This window comes from Phaseolus vulgaris, chromosome 6 (assembly GCF_051622355.1).
Source record: "Phaseolus vulgaris cultivar YP4 chromosome 6, ASM5162235v1, whole genome shotgun sequence".
Classification (NCBI taxonomy): domain Eukaryota; kingdom Viridiplantae; phylum Streptophyta; class Magnoliopsida; order Fabales; family Fabaceae; genus Phaseolus; species Phaseolus vulgaris.
In genome coordinates this window covers 36498871-36522078 of record NC_143503.1, presented here as the reverse complement: position 1 = coordinate 36522078, position 23208 = coordinate 36498871, and the positions used below count along the sequence as shown (strand labels likewise).

Genomic DNA, 23208 nt, shown 5'->3' with positions numbered 1-23208 from the left:
AATTAACAACACCATATATTGTACTAGTTTTTAACTAGTCAAAATATTTCTATCAGTAAAATGAGTTTTATACCATAAATTGAAGTTTTCATTGTTCAGTTTGTGTTTTTTTATTATAATTTTTCATGTAATAATTAATTAATCATAATATTTTATATTATCTTAAACTATTATTAATAGAAAAATTATATTTGATGACAAGTTACTATAACAGTTTTAATTTATCAGTTATAGTAAATGAGGCAGTAATATAATTGTAATAAAATTATAAACGTGGTAAAATTTAGTTATAATATATTGGTCCAATTAATAACTTGTATTAAGTTTTATTTAGGGTTAAAATTAAATTCATATTAACTCTCTTCTTATAAATATTATATGTTGTGTTTTTTACATTAGTGTATTAATTAATTATTTTGTAATTTCTCTTTTATATACCAAGAATTGAAAATAAAAATTGAAGTACTCTAGAAATGATATTTTTATATTAAGATATCATTTTCAGTGAAACATCATATTTTGTAAGAGTCCATTGTAATTGGTTAACGAGAGAGGACAAAAGAAGACTCAAATTCAAGTCTTTTGGTCGCAACCAAACAACCATTCCTTAAGACACTTCTTTTTTTTTTCTTTTCTTTTGTTTTCTTCCTTTTCCTTTTTGTTTCTTCTACACACACATTTAATTATTTACCCCTTCGTTCATGCAAAGGATTTCGTTATTATCTTCAGACAAATGTCACATTTTTCTACACCAAAACTACTTCTGCACCGTTCAAATAAACTAATAATTTTTTACTTAAATGAGATTTGAAATTAAGACCAAATGAAAATATTTTTACCTTTCAAAATTTTCCAATTTGTAAGAGATACTCTCTATATATTTATAATTTGATATATGTTAGAATATAGAACATAGAATATGTTCTAATATTAGTGTGAAATTTAAACTTAACTCAATATTATAACTTTAACTTAAGATAATGTTTATATATTATCTAGTTATATATTATGATATGTTTTTATATCTTTAGACATCAAATTTTAAAAATACACAATTTTTAATCAATAGTTAATTTAAAATAGTTATAGTGATTTGAAAATGAATGAATTTTAGCTTTCCTTCCAAAATTAGGAATGTTACCGAATTATGAGACCTGAATAGGACAACAATATGATTATTAAAACAAATTAAGTTTAATTAAAGTGTTAAAATCTTCATTATTCACTAACTCGGACTACAACTTATTTTATCATCTTTGATAATTGTGCTAACCCCGTTATATATAAAATATTATTCAACTTAAAAATAAGTTATGTTAAAGTTGTTTTTCTCAATACTGTAAATTAATAAATAACTTAATGAGTGGAGTAATTTTTATTGAATTACCTCTAACACTTTTCATTTACAATGAAGGAAAAAGAAATAAAATGTGAGAAAAGAAAGTAAAGAAATAGAATGAAAAATTTACTATATTGATTTGAGAATAAGAGTAGTATAAAAATAAAGGAAAATTATTATTTTAAAAAAATAATAAATTAATTAATGTTAAGTAATTATATGATTAGAAAATTACTCATATATTTATTACTTATTTTTTTTGTAAATAAAATATTTTTTAAATTAATACATTCCTTCAAATTAAGATTTCTTTTTCAGTATATTTATACTTTGAAACATAATTACGAAATATTTTTTATTATAAAATTGTAATTTTTAAAAATATTGAGTTACTTAAATTAATAAATAATATCATATTAAAAAATGAAAAATATATTAATAAAAAAAAATATTTTTCTCCTTAAATTTGAATGAAAAATAAAATATATTTCTGAAAACAAGAAAAATATTTTTATATTATTTTTTTTTTTTTTTGAAAAATCACTTCTGACCAGACTTTTCCTCAAGACAATACATGCAAATCACCATGTCATTATATTTATCGGGGAATAAATTACAATAAAAGAATTTAATGTTTCTTTAAAAACTTAAACACCATTTAATATGAAATATTTTATGTTTTAAGTGATATTTATTATGAGATGAAGGGAAGGGGCAATTTTATTTGATTTTAATTAAATAAAAACAAACAATTTTTCAATATAAACAAGTGCTGTCGCATATATAACTCAAATCATTATTGTTTTAATTCAATCAAATTGAAAGAAACCATCTGATAAATAACAACATATTAGAATATAGAAATCTCATAAATCAAAACAACATCAAATAAAAAAATTAAAACAAATATATCTAAAATTAAGGATTTACAGGAATTTAATAAAATTTTCATTTCGTCAAAAAAAAATCTTTACCAAATATACTTCTTATTCTATAAAAAAAAAATCATTTAAATACCAGTTCAAAAATACAATTAACTTCACATGTACCTTTCATAGTCTTTAAGCATTTTTTGTTGAGATTTGAATATTTTATTGACCTTTAACGTCATGAAAATGAAATCCAACTTTCAACAAAAACCCAACACTCGGAATCATCACACAAAGAACCAAACTTTGTTTTTTCGTTTATGTATATATTTTTAGATTTTTTTTTTTTACATTCAACTCATAAAATTTAACGTTTATTTTTGGCTAACGGAAAAAGATTTCTATAATCTCAATACTAAATACTATTTAATAAATTAATTATTTTTTAAAAGTAAAAGTTTGACCTTTTAATTTCATTTTATATTTATTATAATATAAAACAAACATTTTTTGAAAGTTAAAGCTGGCCGACCCACGAGTGGTGAACGTTAGAAAAGTAAATGCGTGGCCTTAATTTCAGTTAATTAGTCAACTCTATTCAATACGTTATTTATTATAAAATTAAACCACCATAAAAGATTAAATTACATTAATGCTTATATCATAACATTTTTAATATTTTTTTTTCATTATTAATAAAAACTTACAATATTCAATTATTATGTAGCAGGTTGTGATAAAAATTTCTCATAAATTTTACAATTCAATATAAAATCTAAAATAGAAAAAAATGGTCAATTTTACAATTCAATGAATGAATATATTTTATTTTATAATTTGAATTAATTAAAAAAAAAGTGTGTGATGGCATAATTTTATTATAATTTTATTATTGAATGCAACTGCTACCAGTAGGATGTGAACATCTTGAGAGACAAAACTGTGATGGATGGTTTGAAGTCAAAGTTTGAGACTTGATGTCATGATCATTATCTTCTTCTTCTTCTTCTTCACTCTGAATTCTGATGCTGATTTCACCTCTTCTTTTCTTCCCGATCTATCAAATGGGTCTGCGTCATCTCACAAACTTGATGACGCCATTGCCACAACTCTGTGCCTCACTTTGTCATGTCAAGAAGTCTGAGGCTTGTTCACCAGATTGCGAAATTTGCCTCAGGATCTGCCTCACCAATCCCCAATACCCTAATTATGATTCTCCTCCGGCGGCGCCGCCGCCGCCGCCACAACTTCCGCCTTTCAATCTAGATAACGGCGGCGTAGATGAATCCAGCAGCCACAGAATAGCCACCTATTTGTTCCTTGCTCTTGCGATTCTAACAATTGCTTTCTTTGTTGTTTGTTGTCGCACCATCTACACCAGGTTCAGCTCAAGGAGGAGGGTGCCATCGAGGCACCAACCGGAGAGCAGAGGTGGTGGTGATTTTGTTGATGAAGAGCACGGAGCTATGGTGGACCACCCCATATGGTATATCCGCACCCTTGGCCTTCAGCAATCGATTATCAGTGCCATCACAGTTTGTAGGTATAAGAAAGGTGAGGGCTTGATCGAAGGAACCGAGTGTGCTGTTTGCTTGAGCGAGTTTGAAGAGGATGAGAATCTCAGACTTTTGCCTAAATGCTACCATGCTTTTCATTTACCTTGTATTGATACATGGCTTAGGTCTCATACCAATTGTCCCATATGCCGGGCCCCCATTGTTTCTGACCTTGCAACTGCTAGGTTGGACTCTACTTTTCTTGATTCAGAATCCTTTGGAGATAGCCATGTGGAAATTTTGGAAAATAGTGCTTCTGATTCTGAATTGGGGAACAGGGCAGAGGAAGAAGGCAGAGTGGAGGGTGAAGATGGAGTTAGGGTTTGTGAAACTGAAACCCCAGTTGAAGAGGTGCCCTACATTCTTCCTAGAAGATCTGTTTCTCTGGATTCCTTTTCTGTTGCAAATATCAACCGTGCTCTTGCCACAGTAGGATCTAATGGTAGCTCAAAAAGGGTGCTGGATGATGCTGGTTCTTCTTCAAAGGGGGGTTTTGGAAACGATTTGGCTACCACTTTCAAGGGTAGCTCTTCTTTCAGATTAACTAGGTATCTGCAGGGTGCTCCTAGTTCTTCAATGAAAAGGTCACAGTCCTACAATGGGAAGTACCTTCTGTCCTGGTACGGTCGCAATCAGAAGAAGCCAAATGGTTCTCTGAGAAGCTTTTAGTAGTACTTGATAAATTGGCAAGTAAAATGTACATGTAACTCTCTACAAGGTGAGAGCTTCAATTTTTGATTTCTGCATGAGGCAACTTATGTGATACTCAAGTGTATGTAAATCTGTAAGTTGCAAATAAATGTAATGTTGAATTTTGCTTGGATGGTGTCGTCTTCACATGAAATTGTGCTGATGCTAGTGTCAACACACAGTGATGCAGATAAGTAGAATTGAAGATCTAACAAATCAATGAAATCCTGCTCCAAATCGTTTTAAATTCATCCTGACTTGCAATTGATGGAAGATGAATACAAGGTTTCGTGGATCTGTGCATAAAATTTTAAAGATCAATAATTCCTCCATGTGAACTTCACTTCCTTTTCTTTGACTAACTTGTTTTAGGTTCTTGGTGGTGAATTTGTAAAGACTTTTTGTTCCGAGGTTTGGTCGAGTGAAACAGAGTTTAGTGGAAGAGCTTTTCCAATTGTTTGGTTTAATATTAAAAAAAGTAAAAAAAACTAGTGTTATAATCAAGAGGAGTATCTCCAATTAGAATATTTAGTTTCACTAAAATTAGTGATTTCGAGTCAAATTGTTATTCTGCCATGATCAAACCATCTTTTTTAGGTCTATCTTCACTCTATTAGTGGGCTAAGCATGTCTTCACTCTATTAGTAGGCTAGGCCCAAAACTACCCTTTTATTGGAACTGCTTCTTCCTGCACCTCCATCCCTCTTTAAGTTATCCCCAAAAGTTTTGAAATTTTCAAAATTATCCTTCAATATACAGATAAAAATAAAAACAATATTTTATACTATGAATAATAAACCTACCGGAATACGAAATTTGAAATTCTACCCCTAAACCCGAGACCCTCTAGACCGTAGACCCTCTAGACCCCAGACCCTCTAGACGCCAGACCCTCTAGACCGTAGACCCTCTAGACCCCAGACCCTCTAGACGCCAGACCCTCTAGACCCCAGACCCTCTAGTCCCTAGACCCTCTAGACCCTAGACCCTCTAGACCCTAGACCCTCTACCCTAGACCCTCTAGTCCCTAGACCCTCTAGACCCTAGACCCTCTAGTCCCTAGACCCTAGACCCTCTAGACCCTAGACCCTCTAGTCCCTAGACCCTCTAGACCCTAGACCCTCTAGTCCATAGACCCTCTAGTCCCTAGACCCTCTAGACCCTCCAGTCCCTAGACCCTCTATACCCTAGACCCTCTAGACCCTAGACCCTCTAGTCCCTAGACCCTCTAGACCCTAGAGCCTCTAAGTTATATAATCCAGAATCTATTTAACAACTAATAGTACTGAATTACATAATCTTAAACTTATTTAATAAAATAGGTTATAAATTACGAATAAATTTTTTTTTTTTTACTTTCTTAGATTTATTTTCTTAATTAAGTTTTGGATTACATAATTCAATATTGTGAGTTGTTAAATAGATTTCGGATTATATAATTTAAAAGTGATAAATTATGTAAAATTTAGAAGTGATTGGTTGTCTTGGTGGGGAGAAGATTCGGAACATCTCAACTCAAAAGTATTAACAAAAGTAGTCATATTTACATTTTGAAATGTAAAATTAGAAGATATGTTTTAAATTTTTTTCCACTCCCGTCAGAGCTAAGCAATGAATTAAAATCTCTCTCATCTTTTCCTTTTCGCTTCATTAAAATCCATCTTATCCTCTTACCTTCGCTAAACCAAACAATTCCGAGTTCTTCTTTTTATAGTACTTTGTTGGTAATGTTTACTTTTTGTTCTAAATTACTTGTGGCTTTTCGAGAATATGTTTTCAGACGAAACAAATTTGAACAAACTAAAAACTATTTCGTAGCCTTTTATGATTGAATTAGAAATATGATTTTTATGATTGAATTATAAATATGATATTTCCTCATGTTCACACCCTTTTATCTGCTTTTGAAGTTCCCGCGTCTCAGTTTATTATTGCCATTGTATTTGCAATTAGAATGAGTAAATCACTAGATTTATAAATAAATTGATAAAAAGTACACTGTTTTCTTAAAAAATACTATCTTTGAATTACTATATTAATTTAATTTTTAAAAACTAAATTATTTATTATTTATAAAGTAACAAAAGGACCTTTTTAAAGTGTGTTCGCAAAGAACCTGAAATGCTCATGTATGCTGGCACCATGTTCCAGCAGGAAACAGGGCAAATACACTGCAAAATTCTCCATAAACAAATTCGTCACAGCTTATGTATGTGGAAAAGCTATGTATCTGAGCAGAAAAACATGTCAATTTGTCAAAGGATTATGGAGAAATTGTAGGAGATCTATTAAACGCTAAAGAAGATGATACAAACATAGTAAATGGAAAAATTAAGAGAAAAAGCATATAAAAAACTACCAAAATCTTGACCAACAACACACTAATCCAACGCGAAATTTTAAAAGATCAAGAAAATAGGCGTTACATAAAGAGTCCATTTAGCCAAACACAAATCTATTCTTCCTCTGCATCTTTGTTTTTCTTTTTCTTATGCTTCTTCTTTTCACTCTTATCAGCATTACTCTCATCTTCCTTTCCATTGCTAATTTCAGCAGCAGCAGCTTCTTTGTCTTTCTTCTTCTTCTTTTTCTTCTCAGACTTTTCTAACTCCGGTGAACCGTCTTCAACCTTATCCTTATGCTTCTTCTTCTTCTCAGTTTTCTCCTCATCTGAAGAGGCAACTTCACTGTTATCCTTGTCCTTCTTCTTCTTCTTTTTCTTCTCTTTTTTGTCAACTTCAACCTCCACAGTCTCATCAGCCACCTTCTTGACATCTACCTCTTCTACATCTACTTTCGCCTTCTTAGCAGGGACCGAAACTGGGCTATCAGTGCTCTCATGCTTCTTCCTCTTCCGTCCTTCGCCATCTCCGTCCTTCTCATCCTCAGGTTCAGGCGCAGCAGCCATACCAGCAATCACACTATCCCCACCAGTGGGCAAAACAAGATTCCTAAGCCACTCCTGGGGGGTCTTCTCATTGGGCTTCCCATGCTTATCCAGCATCCCTTGAGAAATAAGCTTCTTTTTCATGGAAGCCCTAGGACCCAACCCCCATTTCCTTGGATAAGTATCCCTATCCATGACAACCCTCTTGATCTTGGCCACAACCCCATGATCACAAGTGGCCATAACAGCAGTAGTCATCTCAGCAATCCCAAGAGCAATAGCCTCCCCCTTGGTGGTCATAAGCACAACCTCCTCCCCAACATCAATATCATTCTCAAACCTAAGCAACCCAGGAATCATCAACTTAGCACCATAGCAAATAGCATTCACAGCAGAGTCCTTAACAACCAGCCTCTTATAGCTAGTCAAAAGAACCTCCAAGGGCATAACAGCCCTTCTCAAATAACTCTCATCCCTAAAATTATCAAAAACCCACTGAGCATCCATAACATCATGCATGCTCACCATGTTATCCTTCTCCCCCATGATCCCAGACCGAACCCTCCTAAGCTCTTGCATATGGCTACCCACACCAAGAAGCAACCCCAAATGAACACACATAGTCCTAACATAAGTCCCAGCCTCACACGAAATCCAGAAAACAACCAAGTGCCTATCAGGGTCATACTCAAGGAGCTTACTTTCATAGATGGTCCGAATGCGGAGCTGGCGTTTGACGGCGGAGATCAAGGGCGGGCGCTGAAAGACGGCGCCGGTGAGGGTCTCCAGGGCGCGTGCGACCTTGGAGACGTCGGGCACGGCAGAGTGGAGGCGGGCGATGCAAACGTATTCCTTGCCGGCACCCTGCTGGGACTTGACAAGGCGGGTGGCGCGGTCGATGCAGACAATGAGATTGCCGGTGACCTTGGGATCGAGGGTACCGGAGTGACCAGTCTTCTCGACGCGGAGGAGGCGCTTGATCCAGGCGACGACCTCGTGGGAGGAGGGGTTGGCGGGCTTGTCGAGGTTGATGACGCCGTATTTGAGGTATTCGGCGAGGGGGCGTTTGAGGGGGGAGTAGCCGGAGGGGATGGGGGTGTAGTGGCCGGTGCGGACGTTGAGGCGGTCGTAGTTTTTGAGGAGAATGGGCCATTGGGAGGTGTCGATTGGGGGAGTGAAGCTCTGAGGCTTTATCATCAACCCCTCATCTTTGCCTGCTTGTTCCTCTTCCACCACCTTGCCGCTGCCGCGCTCCTTCTTCTTCTTGCTCTCCGACTGAGACATGCTGAATGTAGGGTTTTAGGACTGAGGCTGCAAACTCTCAACCAGGGTTTTGATTAAAAGGACTCACTTCCTCCTCTACACTGGGCTGGGCCACTCCACATCAGGCCCAAAATAATAACCCAATTATAGTTGCTTCTTCCTACCCTTTCATAGGTTATTGCAGCACCCCCACAAATTTCATAATTCCAAAAATATCCTTTTGTAAAAAAGTTAAAATGTTTGAAGGTTTTGTTTTGTTGTAGATGTTTGCTTTCTATATATTTCAGATTTTGTATTCCAGTAACTTTTTGAATCGATATTAATTGAGATGTTTGTGTATTTTTTGATTAGGAAACTCAGAAAAACATGTTCCTAAATCTAGTGAAATGTTTTAGATTAGTTAATCTATAATACAAAATTATATTTTGAATTATATAATTTAAAACTTATTTTTCTTAAATATATTTTAGATTACGTAATTTAAAAATAAATTTATAATCTGTGAAATTTTTTTAGATTAGTAAATTTTCAGAAATATTTTTTAAAAATATATATTCTAAATTCCATAATATATAAGTTTTTTCCTAATTTTTTTAAAAATACATTTTATATTACATAATTCAAAATATTTTTTGAATTAGAAATAATTTTTAAATTTTGTAATTTAAAATATATTTTTTAAAGTATGTTTCAGATTACATAATTTAAAAGCTTCTTCTGAAAAAATAAACATATATTTTCACATTTGGTCTACTAGAACAATTGATGATGGAGGTGAAAGAATAAGCAACCCCCGATTACACATTTTTTTGTCCAACTTTAATTCTTGTAATATTTTTATTTTTAATTTAACTCATGTTTACAAAACATGCTTTGCACCAATTTTAGTAATTTTTATATAAAATAAAAATTTCACATAATTAAGGACTTAGTACTTGGAAAGAAGAAGAAGGAGGTGAAGAAGCGAGCAACTGAGAAACGCCGCCAATGGCGCAACGCTCACTTTTCCTCTCTCTCAGACGGTAAGCCCATTTTTCACATTCCCCTACTGCTTCCCCACAAAACAGAACCCAAAATTGCAATTTTTTTTTTTATGATTCTGCATCTTAATTGATTTTCTGACCCCCAGACTCGGATCAGAACCACGTTCCACACTTTCTCTGCAACCAATCATATTTGAGTTGTTGGGTATGGGTAATTAATCTCAAAATTGCATCTTTTCATCATGCAGAAGTAGCGGTTTAGCTTGTGTCCTGAACAGAACGAGATTTGCGTCTTCGGGTGTTGTGAGCAGTGATTTAGTGGAAGAGAGTGTGGAAGGTGATGACCTAAGGAGCATAATCTTGAGGCTAAGGCTCCCCAAGCGAAGCGCCACCAACATTCTTCAGAAATGGGTCCTTCAGGGGAATACTGTTACGCTCTCTCAGCTTCGGGATATTTCCAAAGAGCTTCGAAGATCTCAACGTTACAAACACGCTTTGGAGGTTTCACCCTTTCTTTTCTCATTCATAACCTCTTTCCATTATGATAGCTAAATTAGAGCAATACACAGGATTCGAGTTTAAAACATTTTAGCTACCTAAGTACTGCAAAGTTTATATAGTTCTGTCATGGTGAATTAAATTTTCACAAATGGTTTGGATGAAGTAGAAACAAAAATCTGTAAAAAGTCATCTAGCCAATCATGCAAGCTTTTGGGTCTTATTTCTGTTTAAACAGATTAGAGCATGATGCTGAATTTCCAAGTCACAAATGGTTATTATTAAGAGTAAATTATGCTAATATCACTGAGTTTTTTAAACTCACACCGACACTCCTGTCTTTTTTCGGACAATAACCCCTCTTAATCGGTTTAAATCCATTGCGTTGATACCCCTATTACCCCAGAATTTGGTGTGAATTTCTGTAGTAAGGCATGTGAGTGTAATTTACTAAATTATTTGTAGCTTTTGTAAGGTTCTGAAGAAGAAAGAATGATCATTAGGTAGTTCGGTTTACTTATTTCTATAGTGCCTATAATTGTTGGAATGAAAATGTTGTTCAGTACTGTGGCTTTTGGCAAATGAGGTTATAACAACTCGAGAAGTTTCCTGAAGTGAATATATCTGAATTAATATTATTATTTGGATGTTACTTATTCCTGACTTTTCTGATTCTGCGTAATTTCATATATTAGTTTTTCCTCCAACAAACTACAAATCTCTATCAATTTCTAATACTTCCAAATTCTAATGCTCAGCCATACCAGTTTTATTTATTTTTCCTTCTCTAGTGATTAGATTGCATCCAATTTGGAACACTTATTATTGTTATTATTATTATGATGGTGATGATTTATGATACCGCATTCATTTTCTATTGGGTGTATAGCTTTGCAATTTGTGACTAGTGATGATTGCAGATATCAGAATGGATGGTTAGCCATGAGCAATACGAGTTATCAGACTCTGATTATGCAGTGCGCATAGATTTGATGTGCAAAGTTTTTGGCATTGATGCTGCAGAGCGCTATTTTGAGGGTCTACCTCTTGCGACAAAGACTACTGAAACTTACACAGCCCTCCTACATTCTTATGCAGGAGCGAAATTGACTGACAAGGCTGAGGAACTTTATCAAAGGATAAAGGATTCAAACCTCTGCTTTGATGCCCTTACTTACAATGAAATGATGACTCTTTACATGTCAGTGGGCCAGTTTGAAAAGGTCCCTTCGGTTGTTGAAGAACTGAAACAACAAAAGGTTTCCCCTGATATCTTTACCTATAATCTATGGATAAGTTCGTGTGCCGCTATTCTTAATATTGATGAGGTTAGGAGGATTCTTGATGAAATGAGTCATGGTACTGGTTCTAATGAAAGTTGGATCAGATATTTGAACCTGGCCAATATGTATATTAGTGTAGGTCATCTTGGTAATGCAAGTTCCAACACACTTGTTGAGACTGAGAAAAGGATCACACAAGGGCAATGGATAACTTATGACTTCTTGATCATTCTTTATGGTGGGTTGGGAAGTAAGGATAAACTTGATCAGATATGGAATTCCTTGAGAATGACCAAACAGAAAATGATCAGCAGGAATTACATCTGTATCATTTCGTCCTATCTGATACTTGGTCATTCGAAAGAAGTGAGTGAAATTATTGATCAATGGAAGCAATCCACGACCACAGATTTTGATATGCTTGCCTGTAAAAAGATTATGGTTGGTTTTAGGAACATTGGTTTAGCTGAAATAGCCAACAATTTGAATAAGATTCTCATTGAGAATGATCTCAGTCCAGGATATGATTAACTGGGAGTTCTCTGAGCTTGAATGTAATGTAGAATTCATAAATTTGAGATCAATTTTACAACTTTCTCTAGAGAAAATATATTTCATTTGCAATTGATCAGAGGGTGAATGGAATGAAGTCTTGCAAGGCTATGGTGGATGCACAAGATTCCATTGCACTGCTTCTAACCTTTAGTGGTGATGCTTCTGTCATTATCATACTTATTCCTATGAATTTGGATGTGTTTTGCATTAATTGTTAAATTATTTTCCAACTTTTAGTGTTACCTTTTTGCCTGAATGTTTTTTTAAACAAAAAGCATATTTTCTGTGTTTTATGTTTTACAAATTTTCAATTAAAAGAATAAAAGTGGACATTCTGCATTAAGAAAACAAAAATATTAATCCTAAGTTTCTTTCATTTGCTATTGGACAAAGTACATGAATAGTGAAGCACCAAAGACATCTTTTTAAACAAAATTTTGATACTCTTTTTTAGAAGCGAACACTTTTTCAATCGCAAATGAAATTTTGCCTTGGAAATATTATACGTACAAAGCAAATGTTGAATGCCTAATGCTTTGATAGACATGAAAATAAATAAAAATTATGTTGGATGAAAATAAATTGTCAAATAAAAAGAGTAAAATTTAAATTAGTTTGGTTTAAAAGAAATTAAAAAAATGAGATAAGAAATTGAAACATGAGTATAAATAAGTAAGAAATAATTTAGGGAATTTTACCATTTTCTGAAATTTATTTCTAAGCTTAACTCAACCTGATAAGTAGTGTGATGGATTTAGTATATTGTGTTACAATAAATTTTGAATTTTGATAGAATATTACAAAATTGTTTGTTTATGAAATGACCTTTATACTTACTTTATACCATAATTTATTTTTACTTTTAATTTATATAAAGATCTCCAAAATCTGTATCAAACCATATAAAATATTTTTAAGGCTGAAAGTATATATAAAAAAATATTTATAACAAAAATTATATATTTTTTAAAATAAACTCTTCTATGAATTTAAGTCTGACTTATTTCTTTAAAAAAATATCTTATCCTAATTATAAGTTTATATGATCTTATTTTAACTCTTATATTACAAAAGGATGAAGATATTTCATATAAAAATGTATTTATTTGATAATTCAAAATATAAATATTTTGATTACATTTTTTATTTTTATTTAAAATATTAATATACATTATTATATTATTAAAATGAAGGAGAATGTTATCTTAACATTTTTTATTTCTAAATAATATCTCTAAAGATAATGTAAATAAAATATTATCATTTTTTAAAGGGTCCACCACATGATCCACTTGTTTGTTGTAAACTGAAACTAGTTGAAATAAGTTTTGTAATATAGAACTTTTGGTCCAAATATAAAATTTGGCATATGAAATTTGAAATAAAAAATGAAAATGGAAAATATAAAGTTTCAATCCACTGAATTGAAGTTTATATATATATATATATATATAATAATAATAATAATAATAATAATAATAATAGTATAAAGCGTTTTGCCATGAATTAGGAATCCCATTACTCTATCATCCCATTTAATTTCCAGAATCATAAGTTAGTTATAAAAATCAATTTTAAAGTCAATTTTAAAAGCGAAATCCTTTCTCTTTATTCAAAATTAAATTCACTTCACTATCATCGACATTAAATTTACTCCTAAAACTATGGTTCATGATTGAATGTGTTTAAATTTTATATTCAAAATATTCTTTAATCAAGAACAAAAGAAAACGAAAGATCAAAATTTCTATTTCTAGGATTGAAATCGAAATCAAAATGATATTTGACCTTGATTATGATAAATAAAATAATAAACAATAATATTTAATTATCAAGATCTGAAAATTGATTTATCTTTTGGAATCACTGTAAATATATGAGATCGAGCAGTTATTAGAAATTGTAATAAAAATTGAAATTAATTTACCATCTCTAATTGAGGAAAAAAATTCAATTAATTGATTTCCGTAAAAAAATTGAAATCAAAATATCGAAGAATACTTTTTATTATTATTAATGAGAAATTTTGTATGGAATACGGAATCTTTTATTTAATTTTTTTTTACTAATGTTTTATAGAATGTTTTATTATAGAATGCCTTATAGAATGTTTTATTAACATTTTTATTATTATTTAAAAAAGTATTTTAATTTAAATACGGAATGTTTTTAATTATAATATTTTTTTTAATAAGCCATGCATTTCTTATGAATGAGTTGTAGAGTGTGTTTGTTATGAACCATTCTCTTTTAAATTATAATTTTGCACATGAGTTTATTCAAATGAATTTTAAATAAGTTTATTAATCTAAAATAAAATTCAAATATTTTTTATTTTATTGTGATAAACTATTTAAGTTTAAACAAATGTTGTTGCATTTGAAATTTATAATATAGCCACCATTTCTTTTCCTTTTTTGAAGATAAAAATGTTCGTTTATGCATTGCTATTATTAATTGTTCATTGTTATCTTTTATAATTTATCTGCCTGAGTTTTTATGATTTGAATACATCACTTAATATTAAAACTTATAAGATTACTTCTTATGGATATAAACCATGACTTTAATCATAATTAAATCAATAAACGATGAATAATTTATAAAAACATCTTGTATTATTGAATAAAGAGGAAGCTTGTTCATATATAAATGGCAGCATTCACAAATATAAACAAGTCTGGGCTCAAAACCAAGCAATAATGGATGAGCCCAAACAATCCATGCACTGGTAATTCAATAAATGCTGCAATATTATGCTACTCTCAATTCATAAATACTCCCATTGCCCAAATATTACCAAGAACCATAATAAATAAATAAAAATTAATCCATAAAACATTATTTTATTTAATATTAAGGAAAACTACTAATTCTATTTTTCTTTAACTTTTTTTAGAAAATATTACGTCATTCGTTACCAATGAACTATGAACATTTCATATAAAAATGGTCAATACACTACTTTCAATTAAAAACATTAAGATAGTGTGTATTTGAGTATCACAATAGTGTTAAATTACTTTTGTGTAAAAAAAAACATATGGATAATCCAGCACCAATAAATCATGAACATTTTCATATAAAAAAAAATTAAAACACTACTTCTAATCTAAAACTTTATAACAATAGATTTTATTTTATTTTTTTAAAATTTTAAGATACATGTTCTTATTTGTTTTGTCCAATATAGTTTCACAGAGTTTAGGAGTCGAGACTATAAGTAGTTTATATATTTTTTTCTTCTCTATCTCATCAAGACGTCTTTTAAAAATAAAACTGTAACGGAACACCGATCTCCAAAACGGACAATACCTCACATGCAATGGTTAATCATAGTAATACTTTCTCTAGAACTTGAGATCGAAACAGTAACACCAACTGTGAAAAGAAAAATGTATCACAAACCCCTCAATTAGAAGAATAAACTCCCCTTATGTCGGAACACTACGCAACAAAGTCACACATATAATCATATGATTATAGCATTAATTTGTACTTTAATCACATTTTACTTGAGTAACTAAAATACAGTAGGATTGTTAAAAGGTGAATTTTGAGTTTGTGTTTATGGGAGAGGAATGAATGTGTGGATGAAAGAGTTGGAAGCAACGCGGAAGAAGTTGAACCAACCAAATTGTCTTTCTCTTTCAAGGAATTTGAAAGTGTTGTACCAACCAAAAAGAAATTATGAGAATGCACAGTGTCTATGATTCAGCTTGTGCATATAATGGCAAAGCATATCTAATTGAGTGGGGAAGTTTTGAGTATGGGTTGTTCCAACAAAATCAGATGTGACTTTAAGAATCACATCTATATCTCTATTCCTCACATTTGTTTTTTCTTTCATTTTTTTTTCAAACCCAAATATAAAACAAAACAAAAAATTGGAGAAACCAAATCATTCATTCAATTTCTCAACTTTTTCCTTATTATTTTATTTACCATATCATTCATTTTATCACAACTTTTTGGTATATGAACCAAAACTAAATCCATGCAATTTGGGGAATCTATTTCGTGGTGAAAACCAGTTAAAGTACACCTAAAGAGACAAACGTGTCTCTCTACCCATGTTCTTTCAAATTCCAAAAAATTTCTTGCACCAAACAATCTAATCTTTTTTGCTCATTCGTAGTGTTGCTTTTCTTATGTAGAAAATTTAATTTTAAAATAAAGGAATATGTATGTAGACGAGTTTATTGAACTTTTATTTATGAGCTCAGTATATAGTAAAAGTGTAATACTAAAGTTAAAGAGTCTAATGATCATTTCAGTATTTTAAAGTGGTTTTACCTTGTCAATTTTCAAATAATTGTTATAAGTTAGCATATTTATTATACACACTCTTTCATGCTAAATGAAAGTGTAAGATTGTTTATATATCAAATAAAATAATATTTAAAGAAATAAATTATTAAAATAGTAAAAAGTTTACTTAGCAATGATATGACTTTTCTAATGATTAAGTTAAAGGGTGAGAGAGTTAAATTTAATCTTTTTATCAGATTAATTAAAGTATTTACTTTTATTTTTATATATTTGTACTCAACTCTACCGATCATTTAAATTTTTTATTTTATCTCTTACTCTTATTTTTTTAGTTTATTTATTCTTCATGTCTATTTTCTCAAACTAATTGATAGAGATCTACTAGAGATAAAGACATTTCATTGTATATAAGTGGGTGCAAACCTCAATCCTATGAGCCAGTTTTATGGGGTTGAGTTAGACCCACTTCTTAATATGGTATTAGAGTTATTTCGAACCTATCCTAACGAGTGTTTGTTGGGCTTATCAGGCCACCCGCTATCGGACATCATGGGAGGTGAGATTTACACCCACTTATATAGAATGAATTGTCGTCGTCTCTAATCGACGTGGATCTCCATCACCAATCATTAAAAGTTATTATTTTATAGAAGGTGTAACTAGTATAAACACAATTGTTAAAACAATCGAATTGCTCTGAATAATCTTTTATTGAAATGTAAATTCATATAAAAAACATTTTTCAAAATACAGAGAGATGCAGTTATCTTAAACCAATCATTCATTTGTAATTCGCAAATATACCAAACAGTTATTACAAATGTGAAGAGTTGTGAAAATGGCAATTGTCGATGTTGGTATCAGTAGGACAAAACATATGCCACAAATTACACTCATTTTGCCTTCCATTCACGCCACTTGTTTTTCCTTTCACTTTTATTTCTTCAAAATTTATCCTCATTCGTAGGGGAAAAGATAGATAGATAGATATGTTTATGCTAACTAAGAGGTTTCTCTTTTTTTTCTTTGACTCTGATTAAACATAGAAAAGCCAAAAGGTGGGATCATTGGTAATGAATTGGCTACATCGTAAGGCCAAAATCCTGTTACTGCAGACCAATTTTCTGTTCAAAGGTCTGAGGTTGTGATGTATGAAATTCAGTAATAAGAAACTGAGCTGAAAAGGAACAGACATGTATGGTCAGTGGTCACACTGGTGAGGCATAAAGAAACTGAAACTGGGTGTCTTTAAGCATTGACTCAGAGTAGAAATATTCAAAGCTAGAAGAAACACAAACATTCACAATAAAACTGATTATGCCCATTTCACCACAGCCTGTAAGAGGTCCTTCCTTCAATTTTTTTTGAGAAGAAACCGACAACTTTAACATGACTAATAATTCCAAGTTTCCAACCATCCCATGTGGCTCCCTCCTCCTTTCACTGAATTCTGTGCTTGCCTAGTCACTCTGCTCCTTTTCTCTGCCCCCTCTCCTTTCTGGTTGTGACTCTCAGTTGAAGGTACTGTCCCAACAAAAATCTACAGCACTGCATTCTGTGAATCTGGTTTTCAGCATGTGGGAATCTGAGAGTGAGTCAGCGGCAGGACACAAATATGGGGGTGGACTTCTTACTTCAAGTAACCATGGTGTCAAGACAGAAGGATTTGTACAAAGAGGAAACTCTTGGTATGTTAGATGCATAATTAGCACAGTACCTTTTGAAGATGTTACAAGTTAGAACCACTGTTTTGCCCTGCTAATTCTTGTGAATCTAAATTGTAGGACACGGACAGAAAATAAGATTTGAAGTTCTCTAATTTTTGTCCATTCTATGTCTTGAACAAGTTTCATTTATAGAGCATGAAAGCTGCTTAAAAATATTTTCTCTCTCCATGCAGGCATGTTGCTACTGATATTCCAAGTGACTTTCAAGTTCAGATTGGAGAAGCTAGCTTCCACTTGCACAAGGTAGCTATCTTATTTTTCTTTCATGATTTCCTTTGTTCTATATCCAGTGATCAGAAATCATTCATTTGTACCATTGAATTTTGTGTTTGTCTCTCCCCTTTGGTGTGAAAGTACCCCTTGGTATCTCGAAGTGGAAAGCTGAGTAGAATCATATATGAAGCGCACAACCCAGATTTGAATAAAGTAGTTATGGATGATATCCCTGGTGGGACAGAGGCTTTTGAGCTTGCAGCCAAGTTCTGCTATGGAGTTGCTGTTGATTTAACAGCAGGCAACATTTCAGGGCTAAGATGTGCTGCAGAGTACCTAGAAATGACAGAGGACCTAGAGGAAGGGAATCTTATATTCAAGGCAGAAGCGTTCCTCAGTTATGTTGTTCTATCTTCATGGAGAGACTCCATAGTAGTGCTGAAAAGCTGTGAGAAGCTGTCACCATGGGCAGAGAATCTTCAAATTGTTCGCAGATGCAGCGAGTCCATTGCTTGGAAAGCTTGTGCTAATCCCAAAGGGATAAGGTGGTCCTACACTGGAAGACCAGCGAAAATTTCTAGCCCAACATGGAATGACATGAAGGAATCAAGCCCAAGTAGGATCCAGCAGGTTCCTCCTGATTGGTGGTTTGAAGATGCCTCAATCCTTAGGATTGATCACTTTGTCAGAGTCATCACTGCCATTAAGGTAAAGGGAATGAGATTTGAATTGGTTGGTGCTGCAATAATGCATTATGCAACTAAGTGGCTACCGGGATTGATCAGTGACACAGCAATCCCAGGTGATGAAGCAAGCAACTGCAGTGTGAGTAACAGTAGTAGTAGTGGTGGCAGTAGCTGGAAAGGGGGACTTCATATGATTGTGATGGGAACAAAAGATGACAGTTCAAGTGTTCAAGCTAAAGAGCAAAGGATGGTCGTTGAGAGCCTTGTGAGCATTATTCCACCTCAGAAGGACAGTGTCTCGTGCAGTTTCCTTCTTAGGCTCCTGAGAATGGCAATCATGTTAAAGGTTGCACCTGCACTGGTCACTGAATTAGAGAAAAGGGTGGGAATGCAGTTTGAACAGGCTACACTGGCTGATCTTCTGATTCCTTCTTATACTAAAGGAGAAACTATGTATGATGTGGATCTTGTTCAGAGGCTGTTAGAACATTTTATTGTTCAGGAACAGACTGAAAGTTCGAGTCCTAGCAGACAGTCTTTTTCTGATAAACAACATATGGGAATGGGATGTATCCTAAATGCCAAGGCAAGAGTGGCAAGGCTAGTTGACAGTTATCTTACAGAAGTTTCCAGAGATAGGAACCTTTCCCTGACCAAGTTTCAGGTACTTGCAGAAGCCTTGCCTGAGTCAGCTAGGACCTGTGATGATGGACTTTACAGAGCAATTGATTCCTATCTCAAGGTAATTTCTTAGCAAAATAATATAAAAAGGTTTTAACCTCTTTTTCTAATAATTTTCAGTTTCCTATCCTAACACTTTCACCTCAGCATAGTTGAAATTTTGGTAAAACATTCTGGTGATCTATAGAACACTTTCTCCTGATCTGGATTTGAAATTTGAAATAAAATATTGGATTTGATGCTACCTTACCAATTTAGCATGACTCTTGTTCTCATCACAATAAAGGGAAAAGTTGATTGGTGGATCTTTCTTTCAGTGGCAATACATTTGATTTATTAAAACACTATTCATGATCCTCACAAACAATATTTCTGGTATGTGGTGATATTTACGATGTCTTAGATTTATCACTGGATATAAAATTAAACAACTCCATGGTCAAATGAGAATCTTCTTTTGTACACAGACAATCACAAAAGGTAGGTTTTACATTTGTTGGTTTGGCAAATATGATGATGATAAATAAATAAATAAGAACTTCTGAGAAACTTTGTTGGGGAGTGCTTGACTAATCAGTGATTGCAGAAGGATGAGTTGGTATGTTTAGTACTTTTCCGATGGATTTCTATGGATTTCTTACATGTGTAACAAACTAACAGGCACACCCAACACTTTCTGAGCATGAGAGGAAACGACTCTGCCGTGTAATGGATTGTCAGAAGCTCTCCATTGATGCATGCCTGCATGCTGCACAAAATGAAAGGCTTCCATTAAGGGTTGTAGTGCAAGTTCTATTCGCGGAACAGGTGAAGATAAGCAATGCACTAGCCACGAGTTCTGTGAAAGATGTTGAATCTGAGAGCCATGCAATGGTAACAAACCGGAAAACACTTCTAGAAGGGACACCACAATCATTCCAAGAAGGATGGTCAGCTGCTAAAAAAGACATCAACACACTAAAGTTTGAGCTTGAGAGTGTGAAAGCTAAATACATGGAGCTTCAAAATGACATGTTCAGTTTGCAGAAACAATTTGATAGGATGGTAAAGCAGAAACATAATTCTGCATGGAGCAGTGGGTGGAAGAAACTCAGCAAACTTGGAAGGACCACAAATGTAGTAGAAAATCAGGATGATTCTCCTAAGATTCCAGATTCGTTAGAACAGAACAGAAAGACTGCTAGAAGGTGGAGAAACTCAATATCCTGATTCCTGAAATATCAGAATTCTCAATTTCTTTGAAACTCATTCTTCTTCCCTCCTCATATCTTATAGCAATTTCTACAATATTCTAGCTAAATTGTAATTTGTCATCAAAGCTAATCATATCTTTCAAGTGTGAATTCTACTGGCACTTCAATCACGACCAAGCCCACCTTTTTTATGCTGTTTTTTCATGGAAAAACAAATTGTGTACATATTTAAAAGTCTTCAGTTATATTCCTCCGGATAAAACAGACACTTGGATTGTACATTTGAGCATTGTTCCCTTTTATTTCTGATGCACTAAATTGATATATGCAGAGAAGATTTTGAGAAAGAAGATTATATTAAGACAATAATCAACGGATATTAGAGAAATCAAAGTAAAAAGGAGTACGCAAACACTAATTTCATATGCACAAAAATGAAGATGATGGGTGGTATAATGCCTGATCTTGCCCCAATTAATCTTTGGTTTCTAAGAGAAGCATGTTCCAATTCCCTGCAACATTTTCTGGAGGTTAACAATTAGCAGCCAGAAAAATAGTTAATGCCAATATGGTTTCTCAGTCCAGCTTCACATGACATTAAAATATGTGCTAACTGAGAAAGATAGAGAAGAAAGTGAAAGATTAGTCTTCATAATGCGAGGCTGAATATCTCCTACCGAAATCTTCTTGTCTTTTCTTCAATTCCGGTTACTTTTTTTTGGATGTTCGAGAGGGATACCTTCAAAGACACTCGATGCTTAAGTTAAATCATGTCAATGTGAGTGATCTAGTTCAGGATTCAAAGTAACATTATATGAGGATCCCCTCTTATTTACACTGTTCTAGTGAGTCTTATCTTATCAGAATGACTAAACCAGACCCAATGAACTTTAATCCCGCTTTTTGATTTCTAATTAGGATTAATGTCCTTAACCTGTGATATGGCGTGAATGTTGATTTTTTATAGAAAGGCCGATAGGTCATATGGCCCGGACTTCCGGTTTCGTGGTATAACAATTAGTAACAGAAAAATAGCTAATGCGATTATTTTATTTTTATTATTCATTTCTATGTTGTAGCGAACAGAATCAGCAGTAAAAGTAGAGAATAACAAGAAACTGTCCAGAAGCAGTGAACTAGAAGGGAAAAAGAAACATGATTAGATATTCCAACATAAATCATGTCATCTTGCATAAAAACAGTGGTACAGTTGTCATGTGACAAGACAAAAGACTTCCATGAGTCCAAATCGGCAACAAGTAAATCTTGCAATGAGATTAGATCACCATGAAGGATTCTTTGATGCTTTCATCATCAACTACAGTTTACCACCATCACAAAGGATTATCATGTGACGGCACCAACCAGGAATTGAAGGGTAAACATTAATCTGTTAATAATTATCTTTCAATGCTAGTCTTTTTCTTCAATCTATCTGAGTCTAATAATGTTCTTCTCTGTGCTCATTTGTAAGAACTTTATTTGGCATCAGAAGCACAACGATAATATATATAATCACTGATTTTCCAACCAACTCATAATTACACCCTCCAGTTTAAACAGTTAGTGCCAAGAACCATTTCTGCTAAACAGTGACCATACATGATTAGATATTATTCATGAGATTCCAGAAGCTGTCATTGCACTGCATTCTGGCCAATATCAATGTCAAATGCTTCATAATTGCATGTTGTGCTTCTTTATAATACATAATTTCTAATAAAAGAACCTTTAATTGGAAACCTCAACTCATATGTAATTCCAAAACATCCAATCATCTTGAAAGACCAAAACATTTGAAAATTTGCTCGAAACTGATATATATATATATATAAATCAAAATTCATTGAATCCACTACATGTAGAAATAATATAAGTTTGAATCCAGAGCTTTTGATTTCTGGAGGTGAAGAAGTAGTAAGAACAAAACAGTGTTGTTGGCTGAAGAAGCACTACCATGGGTCATGCCTAATTTAAAGTTGAACTATACCAAACACCATGAAATATATTGCAGATAACATAGTGTCATTTTTAATTTTAAACATTTTTTAATATGGTATTTTTAATTTTTTTTTAAAATAATTTCAGGCGGACGTTATAATTATCATGAGTGAATAATATTATTGTATTAATCTTTCAATTATTTTTATTGTCAAATTGATTTTTAATTATTAAATTTTTCCTTTATTGTTACCTATTAAGATTATCTTTAAAAGACCAATTTTGTAACAAAAATTGTTATAGATGAAAAGTGCTAAGTGGTACCAACCATTTTGACAAAACACAAGAAAACACGTGAATCTCGTATGTTTTCTGTCAAAATTTTCCTTTTTCCCCCTTTCTATAATTTAATTTTCAAAAACCAGATCAAAATAAATGGTAACTTTCCTACTTGTTTTAATTAAAAAAATTACAAAATATTTGAAATGTACTAAAAATGTACTTGTCTATGTTAAAAAAAAAACTACGCTAGTCTTTGAAAAAACATTTTTAAAATTTTATTTTAAATTTCA

The 23208-nt window shown here is 32.6% G+C and overlaps 4 protein-coding genes across 4 annotated transcripts; 3 read left to right on the top strand and 1 right to left on the bottom strand.

Annotated features, from left to right (window-relative positions):
- Nucleotides 1–3005: 3005 nt before the first annotated feature.
- On the top strand, nucleotides 3006–4587 carry LOC137832766 (uncharacterized). Its single transcript, XM_068641103.2, has one exon. It carries the CDS (start codon nucleotides 3234–3236, stop codon nucleotides 4431–4433), a length of 1200 nt encoding a protein of 399 aa, XP_068497204.1. The 5' UTR covers nucleotides 3006–3233; the 3' UTR covers nucleotides 4434–4587.
- Nucleotides 4588–6717: 2130 nt separating this feature from the next.
- NAP57 (NAP57 homolog) lies at nucleotides 6718–8666 on the bottom strand. Its single transcript, XM_068641100.2, has one exon. The coding sequence runs from the start codon at nucleotides 8623–8625 to the stop codon at nucleotides 6910–6912; it is 1716 nt and encodes a 571-aa protein (XP_068497201.1). The 5' UTR covers nucleotides 8626–8666; the 3' UTR covers nucleotides 6718–6909.
- Nucleotides 8667–9491: 825 nt separating this feature from the next.
- On the top strand, nucleotides 9492–11976 carry LOC137832758 (Tetratricopeptide repeat (TPR)-like superfamily protein). The gene is made up of 3 exons (XM_068641095.2): nucleotides 9492–9626; nucleotides 9836–10088; nucleotides 11006–11976. Exons 1-3 carry the CDS (start codon nucleotides 9592–9594, stop codon nucleotides 11897–11899), a joined length of 1182 nt encoding a protein of 393 aa, XP_068497196.1. The 5' UTR covers nucleotides 9492–9591; the 3' UTR covers nucleotides 11900–11976.
- Nucleotides 11977–17042: 5066 nt separating this feature from the next.
- On the top strand, nucleotides 17043–20974 carry LOC137832764 (root phototropism protein 3). The gene is made up of 4 exons (XM_068641099.2): nucleotides 17043–17883; nucleotides 18096–18165; nucleotides 18277–19563; nucleotides 20163–20974. Exons 1-4 carry the CDS (start codon nucleotides 17771–17773, stop codon nucleotides 20709–20711), a joined length of 2019 nt encoding a protein of 672 aa, XP_068497200.1. The 5' UTR covers nucleotides 17043–17770; the 3' UTR covers nucleotides 20712–20974.
- Nucleotides 20975–23208: the final 2234 nt, after the last annotated feature.